Source organism: Molossus molossus, unplaced genomic scaffold (assembly GCF_014108415.1).
Source record: "Molossus molossus isolate mMolMol1 unplaced genomic scaffold, mMolMol1.p scaffold_m16_p_8, whole genome shotgun sequence".
Taxonomy (NCBI): Eukaryota; Metazoa; Chordata; class Mammalia; order Chiroptera; family Molossidae; genus Molossus; species Molossus molossus.
Genome location: NW_023425402.1, coordinates 82,774,188 through 82,792,317, shown reverse-complemented (window position 1 = coordinate 82,792,317; position 18,130 = coordinate 82,774,188). Strand labels below are relative to the sequence as shown.

At 37.8% G+C, this 18,130-nt stretch overlaps 1 protein-coding gene across 1 annotated transcript in view; it reads right to left on the bottom strand.

Moving 5' to 3' along the window:
* Positions 1 to 18,130, bottom strand: part of LAMA2 (laminin subunit alpha 2) — a 403,470-nt gene that overhangs the window by 191,939 nt on the left and 193,401 nt on the right. The window contains exons 18-19 of the mRNA XM_036247762.1: positions 11,021 to 11,107; positions 1,765 to 1,976 (exon numbers count right to left, since the gene is read on the bottom strand). Of these exons, the coding sequence (XP_036103655.1) occupies positions 1,765 to 1,976; positions 11,021 to 11,107 (299 nt within the window). The remainder of the gene's footprint in view (positions 1 to 1,764; positions 1,977 to 11,020; positions 11,108 to 18,130) is intronic.

The window sequence follows — 18,130 nt, the reverse complement described above, 5'->3', positions numbered from 1 at the left end:
GGCTATTTCCAGACCTTGGCAATTGTAAATAATGCTGCTATGAACACAGAGGTGCATATATTCGTTCTGATTGGTGTTTCAGGCTTCTTGGGATATATTTTTAGAAGTGGAGTCACTGGGTCAAATGGCAGTTCCATTTTAATTTTTTGAGGAAACACCATAGTGTTTTCCATAGTGGCTGCACCAGTCTGCATTCCCACCAGCAGTGTACTAGAGTCCCCTTTTCTCCACAACCTCGCCACCACTTGTGTTTAATGATCCTCAACTTTTTTGAAGGGGTTTATTGGAAAATAGAAAAAGAGGCCATTACAGGATTAATACATCCCTAAAATGAGCAAACAATGGATACTCACGACCACCACAAGCACTACTACGGAGGAGCTACCATGTGTGGGTGCCCCAGGCCCCAGGCTGTTCACTGGATACTGTCTAGGGGTAGACCCTTCAGTCCCCACAGAAAATTATGACCTTTTATGTAAATGAGGAAATTGAGTCTCACTGAGGTCAAATGTCTTGCCCAGGATCACATAGCTAGAAAGTGCAGATCCTAGATGATGTGTTTAATGGGAGACTTTCTTAGCCTCCCTATGATTTTGCACAGATGCCATAAATCCAGTGTTTAAAAGCCCTCCAGAGCCCGTTGAAAAATTTCCTTTTAAAAAATTATCAATTTACAGATGATACCAATCGATGTCAATTGTTCCAGACAGGTTTGTTTTTAATTTAACAAATTGCCATCTTCAAATGACAAAAAGCTGGTACTCATCTTACAAATCTCTGAGGAGAATGACACCTTTCTTATTGAAATGGGTGTCCTATCAGGTCTTTTGTGTTTACAGCAGAGACAATGACAGAAACTAGATTCCCAGTGCTTTCTATGTTTTTGCAGTTCCTGGGTCCCGTTGAAGGACTGGAGAAGTCTCTTTGTACACAGTGCAACTGGTAAAATCAAACTGTTTGGCTGATCCTTGCTCTGCTTAAAGATATGACAGCACATGAAGCTGATGATGGCAGCGCCAAGCACTCAAGGACTAAAAGGGACTAACATTCCATTTCCCTCTCCACAACAAGAACTCCCTTCCCTGCTATATTAGCACGAAGATAAAGCATCCATAAATTCTTTGCAACACTGTATAATAGAGCTAAGGTTGGAAAGATGAGGGGGCTGTTCTGACTAATATGAACAAAGCCCTACAACAGCTACTTTTGCAAAAGGATAACAGAATTCTGTGAAGGCTAATCACTTAACAATTACAGATGGCAATGTGTAAAAATATTGACAGAATTTTACACCTATGATGAAATGCAAGAATGTAAAGTTCACATATGAAAGGAATACAGATTCACACCTACTGATAGATACTCATGAAATAATAGGGGCAGATAAGTTTATTTCCAGAAAATGATTAGAATTCAGATAAATAACAAAGGACAAATAGTTCCTACCTGTTTTCCAAATTCTTCTTTCCTTCTATGAACATAAGTTTATTTTAAAATCTTTGTCCCACATGTACACAGAAATATGTGTATCATTTGAAAAACAATGACACTTCAACAATGCATTAATTTTCAAATGATTTTCTCTATTAGTTAGTAAAAAAATATTTTAGGCTACGCAGACTCTCTGTATAGGCTGTGCATCTGTCTTAATCTTACATGTATTACACATAATTTCCTACTCTCCAATCCTACTCAAGAACTCATCAGCTGCTTTGAGGTATAATGCATCAATTCTGTCAGGGGCATCAATAGTTCAGGACTTACGCTGACAGTTCTTTGCATCAACCGCGTCTCCAAAATATCCATCAGCACAGAGCTCACAGTACCGGCCTGTTGTACCTGGCTTACATATCAGACAGGCGCCAGACAAGCTGTCACAGCTGCCAGGGATGGAGAAGTCAAGGTTGTCATTGCATTGGCATGGCTGACATGATCCTCCAGGTACAGAAGGTTGTCCAAAATAGCCTTCTGCACACCTAAGGCAAAAGATTTCATCAGTGAGTATTTGGAAGGAATTAATGAAACCCATTGGGGTAATGTTTATATATTTTATAAACCCTCTCCCAGGATACGGTTTCCTTTTAAGTGTTCCTTTTCTCAAAAGCAAGGTGATTAAAAATTGTTTTTCAATAACTGCAGTGTAGATACAAGATGAAATCCTGCCAGCCCCACTAGTAATTAGATTTCAGCAAGAAAAAAACAAACAAAAAAAGCCTCTTGTTGCTGGCACTGAAGATGAGAGCGAGAGCATAATAAGTAATCTGCTCCTGGAGGAATCCAGGTCCACGTTGGAAAGCCTTCGTAGTACAACACATCGTATGTATCTACTCCAGTTGGTTGCTTTCTGTACAAATATGTAAGATTCACATTTTTGGTTTTGTTTTGTTTCCACTGCAGAAAGACCTTGTTATGAAAAAAGGCTCACAAGGAAATTCAGTAGTGAGAATTCAAAGTTTATTAATAGAAAATTAGAACTCAAATGGCTCTCATGATTTGAGTGGAAGCTATGTGTATCTCTGCATTAATAATAGGTTTGTATGAGTTGGCATATTGGTACAAAGGCAGATTTTCATTGGAGAATCTTTACAGAGAAGCGCATATGCCCGTGTATTCCATTAACATGCCAAAAGATGATGCTTCACTGTGCCACAACTCATATGAGCACACTCTAGGGTTTTCTTTTTAAAGGGCTAAACACTATTTTAGATATTCTTAGAAAAACAGAAGTTTATTTATGAGGCATGGCACAGATTTTTTAAAAATTTTAGTATCAAATTATCCATTTTCCATATGTTTTAAAATGTTATTTCATGTTACAGATGCACAAATACATCTTTATAGGAAGCACCTATTTATATTCTGCTATGTCTTCTCTTTCAATTATGTTTGCTCATGCTTCCTATAAAGTCACTTGCCAAAAGGAAGCAAAACAGCGCACTGAAATATTACAGTCAGGCTAGCTCTGTTATCTGTGCCGTTTTAGCAAAATAAATAGTCTTTTTCAGCAAGGGTCAAAATGGAAGGGAAACGAAAACCATGTGGGATAATGTAATTTCTATAGTGCACTATTTTTATGCTCATCTACTCAGAGATGTAAGTCATTGTGTAGAGAAATGCTTTCTACCATTCGAAGGAGAAATGGTTTAAATCCAGTACATCATACGATTCTTTAGTAACATCACAATGATGGTGCAAAGTCCTTAATTTGGTAAGATATGTTAACTAGTCTAAGGTTTGAGAACATTTATGGATGCCATAATGTCATAGTTTTAAAATGGGATTATTTTATCATAGTTTTTAAAATGGAATATTTAAAAAATTATATTCACAAAATATATTATGGGTGGCGAAGGTCATTGTGTAAATATTTCTTGGAAAAATGTTGCCACCCACAGATATCATTGCATATTAATTGTCTTTTGTAAAATGTGAACTAACATTCAAGTGGGTAAAATTCCCCCACAGTCACTTCAGGAGTTTTTTGACAAAGATATAGGAAAATCCTTTAGAATTTTAACCCTATTCTTTTTGCCTTACTTGATATTCAGAGCTTATGATCACATCCACAAATATTCACATCTCATTTTGTTTGCCATTAAGAGAGTGGCTTTGCTCCACTAGAATAAAGATATACAATGATCATTATCACAGCCAATGAAAATCTGTTATTTTCAGCTCACTTTTCTCAAAATGACTTATTACCCTCAGGAGAGATGGTGTTATATAACAAGATCTGGGCAGTTTTCTTAACATGGATACCAATTAATAAGTCTACAATTCTCCCACAATAACAGCAACAACAAAAAACCCACCTCAGTCCATGAGAAAATAAACAGAATTATATAGAGTAACTAAGGAAGCATCTGACTTTTATTCTTTGTTGTAGGACATATGAGAAAACATATTGAATATACATGATAGATCATTCATATGCCACTTTATTGCAAGTGTGCATTCAAGTTTTATTACTAATGAATATGTGTGTTTCTATACAAAGAATGGTATTTGTAGATACTTATAAAAATGTTTCAGTAGAAATGAAAAAGTGATTCCAGGGTCAGTGAATATAATACCGCTAACCATACAACTTGTTTTAATAAAAACAGTGTTTTACAGTCTGTTCAAATAAAACTCATCTAATTAAAATCACAGTCCTTTAGACCTTTCCAAATTCCCAGAATTTCACTCTACCAACACTAGTTGTAATTTAAAATCTCAAGTCCTCTAATTTTCATATGCAAGGCAGAATGAAGACATTTTTTAAACAGAGTTTATTGGATTCCTTGCTGGAGAGGAACATCTTGACATAACAAAGTCACTGATCCTTCCCACATTTGCTAACTTTTTCAAACCAAATTGCAGTATTTAATAAACTCCAGATAACACATACATATGACATAACAGACTTAGGAACAATATCTTACATATTGATGACTTAGGAATAATATAGAGAAAGAGAGACCTAGATAGAAAGATGTGATAGAGAGATAGAGATAGAGATGGAGATGGAGATGGAGATGGAGATGGAGATAGAGATAATGGCAGACTGGAGAGAGATAACAATGAGAAGAAAACAAAGCAACATCAGTGAGTCTTTTGCTCATTACATTCCATCATTTCTTCAACAACTTTTGGCTAAAATCTGTGGAATATGTTTCCATTATCTATGGACTGAAAAGGTTGCTTTAATCTCCCTAAGCAAATTAGAAAAACTCTTGCTTTTTTCTCTTCTTCAAACATCTACTGAGCACTTTTATATAATACTAATATAAATAAGGTGGAGTCTTTATAGTTGGTACATGAAAAAGAGAGACATACTTAAAAATGCAGCACTCGACTTCTAGAGAAAGAAATACTGTTACGGAAGCATGAAAAAGGCAACCAGCTCAGATTAGGATTAGCTGAGGACACTTTCAGGATGACAGAGCTGAATTCTAGGAGCTGAGCAGGCAGAGGAGTCCGGGGTGGGGATGGGGTTGCAGTATTCCAGGCAGAGGGAAGAGAACTGGCAAAGGCACGGAGGAGGGTGGCTGAAGTATAAATGCAAATGGATGTGTAACACCCTGTCCTTATTATCTCCCATTTGGTCGAATCAGCTAAGGACTGAGGGAGTTTGCCTGCTTATATGGTGCCTTTCTGCAAATTAGAAAAAGGGTCCTCTCTGGGTAAATGCAATAAAATGATGGGATAGTGGACACAGCCGAGTACCCAGGCACAATACGGCAGATGTATTGGTAAGAAGAGAGCACACTGGATTTGACCCCCTAACCTGTCTTTTGGCTGAATTCATTTGTGCCCTGTACAAACTGTGGAACCACATAAGCAGCCCTTTAAAACTTCACATGGAGTCATGATATTGCTAACAGTACTACCAAGTAATGTGGGCATCTCTCTTTCCATCCTCTGCATCTAGGACTCAGGGGCTTAAGGAAATTGAAACATGGGTAGACTCTCACCACTCCAGTGATCAGATGACAAGGAGACTTGATTGAGAGTCAGGCATTTCTGAAGCAGAGAACATCTAACTGGGATTTGGGAATTAACATTAAAAAAAAATAACTTCTTAAACATTGACTATGAATCATGTGGATAAAATTGTAAGTGAATTGTTCAAATATGAAGTAATCAGATTCAAATAACTTCTGCATTTTCATTAGCAATTGTGCATTTTTTGTTTTTTTTTTCTCTAATTTACCTATTTTTTAATTTAAATTAATTAATTTATTTTTGTTACAGATTTTTTTCCCCCACTGATGATTCTCCCCTCGCCCTCCCTCCCCGCCCAGTCCCCAGCTTTGTTGTCCATGTCCACTGTTCATGCACACATGCATATAAGTTCTGTGCTTTATCTCCCCCAACCCCCTCTTCTGGGGACTGTCAGTCTGTACCCCACTTCCACATCTCTGGGACTACCCCATTCCTCAGACTGTTATGTTCATTATATTCCACAAATAAGTGAGATCATATGATACTTGTCTTTCTCTGTCTGGCTTGTTTTGCTTAGGATGACACTTTCTAGGTCCCTCCATGTCGTCTCAAAGGATAAGAGATCTTTCTTTCTTACAGCTGCATAGTACTCCATTGTGTATATGTACCACTGCTTTTTTATCCATTCGTCTACTGATGGACCTTGGGCTGTTTCCAGACCTTAGCTATTGTAAATAGTGCTGCTATGAACATGGGGGTGCATATATTCTTCCTGATTGGTGTTTCAGGCTTCTTAGGGTATATTCCTAGAAGCGGGATCACTGGGTCAAACGGAAGTTCAATTTTTAATTTTTTGAGGTAACACCATATTATTTTCCACAGTGGCTGCACCAGTCTGCATTCCCACCAGCAGTGTACTAGAGTCCCCCTTTCTCCACACCCTCGCCAACACTTGTTGTTTGATGATTTGTTGATGGCGGCCATTCTGACAGGTGTGAGGTGATACCTCATAGTTGTTTTAATTTGCATCTCTGATGATTAGTGATGTTGAGCTTTTCTTCATATGTCTCTTAGCCATTTGTATGTCCTGTTTGGAGAGGTGTCTGTTTAGTTCCTCTGCCCATTTTTTAATTGGGTCCTTTGTCTTCTTTTTGTTGAGTTGTATGAGCACTCTATATATACTGGTAATTAACCCCTTATCTGACATATCGTTGGCAATTATGCTCTCCCATACAGTGGGTAGCCTTTCCATTTTCATGATTGTATCTTTTGCTGTGCACAAGCTTTTGAGTTTGATGTAGTGCTCATTTTCTCCTTTGTTTCTATTGCCTTAGGTGAGGTGTTAGTGAAAATTTTGCTGCATATGATGTCTGAAACTTTGTGCCTACAGTCTCTTCTAGGATTTTTATGGATTCATAAGTCACATTTAAGTCTTTTATCCATTTTGAGCTTATTCTTGTGTAGGGTGTAAGTTGATGGTCTAGCTTCATTTTTTTTTTGCATGTAGCTGTCTAATTTTCTCAACACCATTTATTAAAGAGGCTGTCTTTACTCCACTGTATGCTCTTGCCACCTTTGTCAAATATTAACTGAGCATATTGCCTTGGGTCCATTTCTGGATTCTCTGTTCTGTTTCACTGGTCTATATGCCTGTTCTTGTGCCAGTACCAGGCTGTTTTGATTACAGTCACTTTGTAGTATAACCTGAAATCTGGTAATGTGATCCCTCCAACTTTGTTCTTCTTTTTCAAGATTGCTGTGGCTATTTGAGGTCTTTTTTGGTTCCATATGAACTTTTGAAGTATTTGTTCTAGTTCTGTGAAGTATGTTGTTGGTATTTTGATGGGGATTGCATTGAATCTATAGATTGCTTTGGGTAGTATGGACATTTTAATGATGTTAATTCTTTCAATCCATGAACAAGGTATGTGCTTCCACTCTTTTATATCTTCCTCTATTTCTTTTTTCAATGACCTGTAATTTTCTGCAAATAGGTCCTTTACTTCTTTGGTTAAGTTTATTCCTAAGTATCTTAATTTTTTTTGCCACAATGGTAAATGGGATTGTTTTATTAATTTGTCTTTCTGTGAGTTCATCATTGGTATATAAGAATGCCATAGATTTCTTGACATTAATTTTGTATTCTGCTACCTTGCCAAATTCATTTATTAAGTCTAGTAAATTTTTGATGGAGTTGTTGGGGTTTTCTACGTAAAGTATCATGTCATCTACAAATAATGAATTTCACTTTCTCCTTTCCAATTTGGATCCCTTTTATTTTTTCTTCCTGTCTGTGAAATTAATTTTAAATTTGACCTCTCTCCACACTTAGGGAGGAGCTGTTAAAAGCAGGCCAGGTAGAGAGGGGATACGGTTAAGTGGTCTGTGTATGTCCTTAAGTTTCATGGAGTTCTATGGATCCCACTGGGTGAGCTTGCCCCAATCTTTTATATGTCTCTCTTCATGGTGTGTGATCTGTTGCCGAGGCTACAGACTTATTCTACAGTAATTTAAAGTCTAGGAGAGCAGGTGCCATAAGCCCTTAGTTCACATTTTTCTCTATTTTCTCTTTAATGTCTCTTGATCCTCAACTTTCATCTCTTTCACCTTTCTGGATACTGTCTCCTTGTTTTTCTATTTTTTCTCCTCTTGTCCAGATGATAAAAGACTAGAATCTTAGCAAAGTGCCATACTCAGTACCTCATCCCCAATCCTCTTCTTCTGTAAAACAACCCCAGAGGAAAGCAGTGCTATCACAAATATGGGCGCTTTGGCCCCAGGAGAGTTTCCCAAGACTCTTAACTTGAGCTTTACGTGTAACAGAAAATAGCGATCAACATTTTGTTGTGTCTTGTTTTGCTGTCCTCCTTTTCATGATTTTTTTTCATTCTCTCATTTCAAGCTTCAAGGCCATCTAGTACTACATGACAGAGTGAAGGGGTAGGAAAGGCAAGAAAGCAGAAACATAGGGATATTCTGGACTTCGAGCTCTAAAAGTCAACATTTTTATAAATGTGGCCCCTCCTCCTGCAAGTCATCCCTAAGGAGAAAATGCAATGAAGATGAAAAAGCAGATGAAGACATAGTGATGACAATAGAGATGTTGCTGAGTCCGTTGTGGAATAGGTGCAGCAGAATGAGTCCTGTGCCCCACTGAGCGTATGAAAAGAGTGGATAGAGTTAGACTAGAAAGGAAAGGTAATAAGAGGATATGGAAAAGGAAGCGGTCAGTAGAAAGATACCTGGATAAATTACTCAGGGTTGCTTGGCCCCACTGTATGTCCATTGCTCCATCACACATACACACACACACACTATAATTGACATATAAAATTGTGTAACTTTAAATCTCTCACAGCTCCTATCTATGGTTAATTACGTATCAGAATAGAAATAGAACGGAGATGAAGAATGTAAAGTTGTAATTCCTGTCCACCTTGGCTGTACTTTGAGATGCTTTCTCATATTATAAAAGCCAGAACTGGATGGTCACATAAGACTTGAAAATGCTGAGTTCAACAAACTGAACACCTGTCCTCACTCTAGGACATGTCAGAACTTTTAACACATGAATAGGTCCTTCCGATGCTTATGTGGTCACAGAATTCTATTCCAAAAACATGTACACTGTGGCAAACACTGCTTGGTTTTCTGGTGCTGATTGGTTGTAGATGACTAGTACATCCTGATTACAGCAATCACGTACAGAATCACTTCGATGACGCGATTTTAGTATCTCCTCGTTATGCCCTCACCCTTACTCCCCCTCCCTCCCACTGAAGCCGACACACCTTAGAAAATGTTTCTCCTAAATATTTTTGTACCCATCTAAGGGACTTTGGGGCTTAGATAAATACAGAGAAATGGTAAATCCTAAATATTGTTGGAAAACCCAGTTCAAATTCTTTCTAGAAAAATATCCTGTCTCGTCCTCTTTATAATAAACATTTAAGCTTATTTTTGACTGAAAAAGCTGAGTTGGAGATAAGACATGCCGTTGAATTAGCGGCATGTTCCCGTCTTTCTCTAATCAGATTAATGAAGATTTTAGACAAGAAGTCGTGGTTTTTGTCAGGTATTTCTGTCCTTGGTGATGTTTATTATTCAGATTAGGATTCTCTCCAGAGTCCATTCAACTATTGTCACCGACGTTAAAGATAGGAGCTGCTTCTTGGCAAGGGTTGTATGATACACCTGTGTATATGCTCTGTCTAGCCCTGTGCCTAGCACACGGTTATTGTTAAACAAATGCTTCTTAAATAAAATGTAATATTTTACATTCTAGATGGTTCCGAAACTATTGTCTAACACATACAGAAAACACAGAGCATGAAGCAAAGCAATAAAAATACACCAGAGACTATGCTCACCTATGCAAGTGGACTTAATGGCTCTGCATGACAGAGTAGCTGTCATTTGCCAGTTGCTGGGAAAAAAAAGGGGGTTGCCCATCATCATCCAAAGGGATGGGGAGTGGGCATTAGGCATTTGATGTAAATCTGTCTCTGCAATGGTATGTTCTGCTATCATTGTAAGTAATATACACATGTCCTCTTTTATTAAACACAATTAAAGACCTCCAGTTTCTCGACTGGAAATAAATTCTCCCCACTTCAGTCCTGTTCTTCCATTACTAATTTATAGACACTGCCATTCTCAGGAATAGTCCTTGTTGCTGCTAGGATCTGTCATTGGCACTGTCCACGGGCTGCTAGCTGCTAGCTAAATGCTCTCTGGGTGCTTCCTTTATGCACCCTGGTAGAAATAGGGGTGATGGCTGCCAGGAGGACAGGAAAAGAAAGGCGGAAATAGCCCTCTGCGGTGTCAGCCTCAGCGATGATGGCTGAAAGTAGGTCACATCCTCTGCACCCTCATCCCACTCCCCAGTGATGGCAGCAAAGGGCACAGTGCTAAGGCCAGAGAGATGCTGTTGTGTTTGTCAGTGGTGTAAAGGGAGGAGTCTGTGCCATTTTCATACTGAAACGCGAATCCAGAAGAACCTTTTCTTCAGAAAGACCTCAGTAGGAAAAATAATCAGACAATTATATAAAATTGTATCTGTGATTCCATGGAAAAGCAGCCAAGCAAAATTAACAGGAATTAAAACACTGGCTTTGGAGTACTTAGAGGGGATATAAATCATGATAATAAATTACATTTTATTTCTATTTTCAAATTATATTTCAGGAAAATTATGAACCACTTACTGAACTATGAACTACACATTTAAGCCACAATTTAAAGACAAAAAAGCTAATTATGAAAAATAAATGGTGCCAATGTAGACAGTAAGATAAATCTGCAAGTGTATGACTTTCCACTTGAGTAATACTTTCTCGAGAGATTGTAGGTTAATGCTTAACCTTTAAGATTAAAACATTCATCAAACATTCTCCGAGTGGAGATTTACAGAGCCATTTCTAGAGAATAAATAAAGTATAAAAATATAATGCATTTGTTTGACAAGTGTGGTGAGAGACTTTATTTCATCTCACTGAGTGTGGCAGCGGAGAGTGCGAAGGATAATAATGCTTGTGGTTTTATTACTCCCGAGGGAGAAATCTTTCTGAAAGACAGTGTAGCCCGTGCTTACCTCTCACAGCGTGGTCCTGTGTACCCGGCAGGGCATTCATCACAGATCAATCCAAGACTGCGGTCCAAATGGCACGTCGGGCTGAAGCTACGTTGACGTTGTTGGGGAATAACAAGAACAAGGAAGAAGCACACACACATAGTCACTAGCAGCATATTTTCATTCCTCTTTCTCCAGTACTGCTGTGCCACAAGGGTACAGGCTGGTCATTCCTGTCTCACAGGCCGAGATTAGGGTCTGGCCAATCGAGGATGAAATGACATTGCTATTTCTGCAGACGTGAATATAGCCCAGTAGAGAGCAATATCCCAGAGACATGTTATTAACTGACTTTTGACTGCTCTGGGCCCGTGATCATCAGTAACAAGTGGGACTGGACTGCTCCTTTCTAGGGACTCCCCAGGCCCGGTGAAACACAGCTGCACATTCTTTCTCTCCAGCCAGATCCTTTGGAAATGGACGCCTCCCAGAAGAATGTTAGAGATTTTGGAAAACTCAGCATATGGTAGTGGAAGGTGGTGGTAGTGGTGGTGGTGGGGTTTCTACTTCCAGCACTGCTACCAAAGGTGTGTGAATGTGCGTGCATGAGTGTGCATTCATGTGTGCATGCATGTGTGTGCATGCATGTGTGTGCGCGTGCATGTGTGTGTGTGCATGCATTCATGTGTGCATGCAGGCTACTGTCATATGTACTCATGGGCACACTGTTAACACAGAAGGAAGCCTCCGAAAAGCTTTCACAAGAGATCAAGTATGCATATCCTGCCTACATTTATAATAAAACCAAAGAAGCTAAAACATCCTTTCCATTTCTCATCTTCTGGCATTTTCCAAAGTTTACCTCTCTTTTTGCACATGTTTCCTGTGTGGGTCTGAAGTAACAGAGTTGAATGCAAAGCCTAAAACAGCCTAGTAAGTACGTGTCAGCTTTAGCCTTCAACATGTTCAACTCCGGCCACACTTCTTTGCCTCATGAGAGACACCTCTCATGTGTGAACCCTCACCCCCAGACTGACGTGATGGCTCTCTGCAGAGCCATCAACCACCTCACGTTCTGTGAGTTCTGCTGCTCTACCGTTTAAAAGGAAATGCCCCCAATTAATCTTTCTCCCATTATGTCTTCCTTAAATAGATTTATTTTCTATTGTATATGACAGGACAATTCAGTACAGACTTGCTTAAAGGCTAAATGAATTAAAGGGAGAACAACACATTAAACATTTTCAGTCCAGGTGTCTTTCACTCCTGGCATGACTCTCGAATACTTTAACTTGTACAGCAGATCGCTGGTACCTTTTCAGTAATATTCCTCTGGCTGAACTCACAGTAGCCCTGCAGAGATTTAATAATTGTATTTTTTTTTTTTACAGTAACAACCTACCAGAAATAAGTCATTTTATCATTTTATTTATTTATTTATTTATTTTAGTATTATTATTTTTTTAAAATCCTCACCTGAGAATATTTTTCTATTTATCTTCAGAAAGAGTGACAAGGAGAGAGAGAAAGAGAGAAACATCGATGTGAGAGAGACACATTGACTGGTTGCCTCTTGCATGACCCTGACCAGTGCCAGGGACCAACTGCAACCAGGTGCATGCCCTTGACCAGAATTGAATCCAAGACTCATTGGTCTGCAGGCTGACACTCTATCCACTGAGCCAAACCGGCCAGGGTTCATACTATCATTTTAAACATTTCAACTCAGTGGAAAGTCTAAATGAATCTGTTGAGATAAGGGGTTGGGGTGGGAGAAGCCGAGTCTGTGATATCTTGAGTTTACAAATATTATCCAGATAAAATATTCCACATCAAGGGGTTCTGGTGGCTGCCATAAACGGCAGAACCAAGACACGCCCAGCCGTGCTCTGTGGGAGGAGAACCATGTGGGAGAGAGCAGCCCGTGGTGAGCCGCCTGGGACCCAAGGGAGCTCACTGTGGGAAGTGTTCTGGGCAGGAGTGGACTACACTGAAGAGAAGAGGCACGTGTAACCATGAAAAGAAACAGGATTTCCTCCTTTCTCACCCCGGGATTTGCTGTTGTTTTTAGACATAAAAAGAAAGACTGGATTTTGACAAATCTCTAGAATGTGTGTACATCCTCTTGGAAGATTGGCATTCTATAAACTATGTCATGACCTCCGGAGAAGGATGCAAGCTCCAGGTTTCCCACCCACGTGGGACTACAGCGATTGAAGGAAAACCACAGCAATTATTTTGAAAAATCCTAAATCTGTTTATCATACGTCATGTGAAAGGTGCTAGACAAGGCTTCTGACACTTCAAAACAATTTATAACATAGATTTAGATCTCAAATACACTCGTGCATTGCTTCCAGCTGAAAGAAGTGAAGTAAAATACTGTCAGTGACAAAAGTCAATACTTCACTTCAGGGAAAAAATAAGCAATGACAATAATATATTAAATTTAACTAACTCTTTACATTTTCAGAGTGATTTTTGCAAATAGTTTTATTGCATTTTCTCAAAATGTTATGAGCTGCTTGCGGCAAGTGTATGTTTTCTGGCCCAAGGTCATAGCCAGGAGAATTTAGCATGGGATCCAAGGCTTCCGAAATTCTCATCTGATGCTGTCCAGCCGGCATTCCACCTGCTTTAAGAATTAAGTACGTTTAAACTTGTGATCATATAAACACTTGATGGGATGCATCTAAATGAAATGTCCTCATAAAATATAACTGTATCTGTGCTTTAATGTTCTCTAATCAACAGAAACAGAGGGTTCACCTCCTCTGTCTATAATTGAAGACAAAGTTATGAATAAGATGGCATTCAACACCAAAGGTAAAATGAGAATGGGAATTAAACATGGAAACAAAAAAATGTGTCTATAGAATTTGCATTGGCAAATGCAACAACTTGAGTTGATTTTGACCAAAATCTGAAGCTAACCGTTCTGTGACAGAAAGAGGGAACTGTATGATCATTGTTGACTTAGATTCCAAGGTTATATCCTGTAATTCTAGTTGGCTAGCCCTACACCAACAGAGGGAGTATCTACTCCATGCCACAGAAGACACAAGAGACCCAAGAATACCAAGCATTGTCCACAAACAAGTAGGGGAAGAGAAGCTACTATTATTATTATTTTTTTTTACTGTATAGTAAAGATCTGCACATGGAAATTGTTTTTCTTAATGTTGAATATAGACTTTTATATTTATACTATTAATTTATAATCGTATATACATGTGTATATACTATTTTGAATATAATATGTATGTGAACATATGTATATGTATGTAAATATGCACATGTAGATACAATTAGTTTTGCTTCCCCCCCAAATTTAATTCTACCTATCAACATATATACATTAAGATAAAATTAATGAATAAGGTTAAAGACAAAAAAATACTAAAAAATAAAATAAAATCAAGAGTATATTTGGAGTGCAAAATTCATTTAGTAAGGTATGTTTATTTGATAGTGGCAGATCAACTTATGGTTTTGAGCTAACTCAGAGTTATTGCAAGAAGAACAAATTGCCTTTTGGGACTAAAATGTGATATTAAATAAACATACCATTTGTCACTGGCATAATATTTCCATCATTAGGGTTAGACAATTAGGGCGTGTCCTGTATTTGCAGATCCAATAGGGAAGGAGAACTCCCTTTAATTAATTGTAACCTGGAACACTTGGGTAGGGAAAGAGACACCAAAGGGATGAGAGGCTGCAAAAGGAGAGGAAGGAGCAGAGGACTGAAAGGAAGAGGAGAAAATGAAGGGAAGACTCATTTACTTCATGATTTCGGTTTGGGCCACATGAATTACTGACGTTTCTCCATCAGTGTTTCTTCTCTCAGTTCGGTGATCTCTGTTCTATATATTCTTAGGAGAACCACTCAGCAAACATATTTCCTTAATTATCTTCAAATACTATGAAATCTGAATTAATATCCATAATTGGGTTTTGCCATTAGAACAAGGTTATTTTTCTGTTTTGGGGTACCATATTTCTCTAACCCCCAGTTTCTCATTCTGCAAAATGAGATAATGTGATCTACCTAATCAAGCTTTTCATGTTAAAAATGTATGAAAGAAACTCTTAGCACTGTGGCACCATAAATCATAGCTGTGATTTAATACTTTAAAATGTTTTGCCAAAGTAGGTTGATTTGTTTAAAATTTGAGCTATTTAGTTCCTTGTTAAATAATTAAACTTGCACTTTCTCATCCTGCTGTGGTCCTTACCTTTGAGTTACCATGACAGTTGCCAAACTCTAGTCATTTTCACAACAAACATTTATAGTTAGTCTGATATTAAGTTCTATTAATTTTTTTTTTTTTTTTTTTTGCTTCTCTTCAACATCTCTGAAATTGTTTCTATTTTATAGCCCATCGGAAGAAGCACAGAGAGGTGGATATATGGGCTCTAACACTGGTTCTGCCACAAGTAAGCTGTATGATCACGATCAAGTCATTTAATTTCTCAGAGGTTAGTTTTCTCTTCTGGTTTATGGGATCAGTACAATATGTCATAATCACCCATACAGTCATAAAACACTGTGTAGGAAAGTGTTCTAAATTATCTAACACACTCTAAAATTTCTAAAGAATGTTGTGGAATGTTTACCTAAATTTACTGTTTGCCTCAGAATAATAGTAGAGAATAATATTTTCTATTATAACCACTAACTTTAACAATAGTAATTCAATGTGTCCCTTAAATGAATCCAAGAGTCAGCTTTAGAAGTGTTCCATTCTTTCAGGAATTTAAATTTTAGTATTCATGATGCTAAAAGAAGTATTCATGAAGATATTGGTAGATAGAACTTACTGAGCGCCTACCTTCTGTCCAGCCTTGTGCCAAGAATATCTCTAATTTTATCATGTAGCTGATGAAAATATATAATTATAATAATATTATGTATTCAAACACATCCTGAGTGCTCAAGGGCAGATAATCATGTGTTTTTCCATATAATATTTAATCTATAAGCTATATAATGTCAGAAATTAATTAATATAAAACATTTAAAATATTTACAATTTTATTTGCTTCTTCAGAGATAAGTTTCACTACCTAGTTACAATCTGTAGCTAGACTATATACATCATCAAGATGAGAAGGCTAAGCAAAGAGTGGACTCTGTAAATAGTTGAAGTTGATATATATAATTTAAATATTATTATGCTTGTCTGTATTCATATATCAAAATAAGTATACCAATTTATCTCTATCTCCCTACACATTTGTTTTATTTAGCAATATTATGTAAGAAATTTAGAGTCAAATGCTTGTGATCTACAAGATTTATGATCAGCGATTAAATAGATAAAGCACTAAGGTAAAACCATCACTGAGCTTGAACTTGTAGATGTAGGTTGCAACAACCTTTAGCTGATTTTTTTCTTAATATGATATCAGACACCCATATTCATATATTCACATCAATATATTAATATGAAATATATTATATTCAATTTATTCTCAGAGTTTGTAACTCAGATTAGAGCAATGATGACTGTTTAAAAACTTTTTAAAAGAAGACTTCCCCTAAGGCATTGGGACCCATTATTTAGTGATTTTAAAAGAAAACCTAGGTTATTAGATTAAAATGATTTTTTCTCATTACAATTGTGCAGTAAACTATGTTAATTTTCTAAGTTGCTCTAAATTCAAAAGATTTTATAATGCAGAATATGAACTTCTAAGATTTTAAACATAAGTGAATTTTCCCTGTCCCCTCTTTCTACTATGAAAATGCCACATTTAAAGTTAGAATTCAAAATAGGTTACTGCTCTAAGCCGGCAGGTGCGGCTCAGTGGTTGAGCACTGACCCATGCACTAAGAGGTCGCCGGTTCGATTCCCGGTCAGGGCACATGCTCAGGTTGTGGGCCCGATCCCCAGTGGGGTGCATGCAGGAGGCGGTCAATAAATGTTCTCTCTCATTGATGTTTTTATTCCTCTCTCCCTCTACCTTCCTTTCTTTCTTTCTGAAATCAATAAAGAAAAAAAAATGTTTTAAAAAATAGGTTACTGCTCTATTCCCAATTCCCAATTCTACTTGTAAGGAAAAAATTATTACTTAAAAATTATCTAATGTACATGAAACCACTTTGAAAAATGAAGGATCTTTAAATACATGATGTAACTGATATTGTTTTTGAATTGTCTTTCTTTTATATTTTGAAAACCAATAATTTTATAACTATACAAAACTGAATACAAAAACTTGAGGAGTCCAGCTGGTGTAGCTCCATGGATGAGCATCGACCCATGCACCAGGAGGTCTCTGGTTTGATTCCTGGTCAGGGCACATGCACAGGTTGTGGGCCTGATCCCCAGTGGGGGACATGCAGGAGGCAACCAATTGATGTTCTCTCTCTTTGATGTTTCTGTCTCTCTCCCTCTCCCTTCTTCTCTCTCTAAATTCAATAAAGAAAAAAAGTTAAAAAAACAAAAACAAAACACTTGAGGAAATATTATTATTGGAACCTCAGTTTTATTTGGCACCTTAATCCTTTTGGCACTGAAGAATGGTGTCCTAACACTTGTTGACTTCCTTTTTCCTTTCAAAAACATTTAGAATCCATTTTAAGGTAGAAGCATAGTAAACAGAGAAGGATGGGCTGTGAATACCTACACTTACAAGTTTTCTTTCTCTCTCTTTTTAAATCTGCACCTGAGGATATTTTTCCATTTTTGTTCAGATAGAGTGGGAGGAAGGGAGAGCAAGGGTGAGAGAGAGAGAAACATTGATGTGAGAGAGACACATCAACTGGTTGCCTCCCGCACGACCCCGACCAGGGCTGGGGGCAAACTGCAACCAGGGTATGTGCCCTTAACCAGAATCGAACCCACGACTCATTGGTTCTTGAGTCAATGCTCTAACTGCTGAGCCAAACCAGCCAGGGCAAAGTCCTCTCTGTTAATGGCCCCTCTGCATTTATAGCTGTTGGTCACACTGAGATTTATCCACAAACTCTACATATTCAATCAATTACATTATTCCAAAGATGTATTAGGCTGGGATTCATATGGTACTGTGAATGGCCAGCTCCGCTGGGTGGACAGCTGTGCTGGTACCTATGACTTCTGGCTGAGAAGAAGTGCAATGCAAAGGAGTGGACAAATGCAA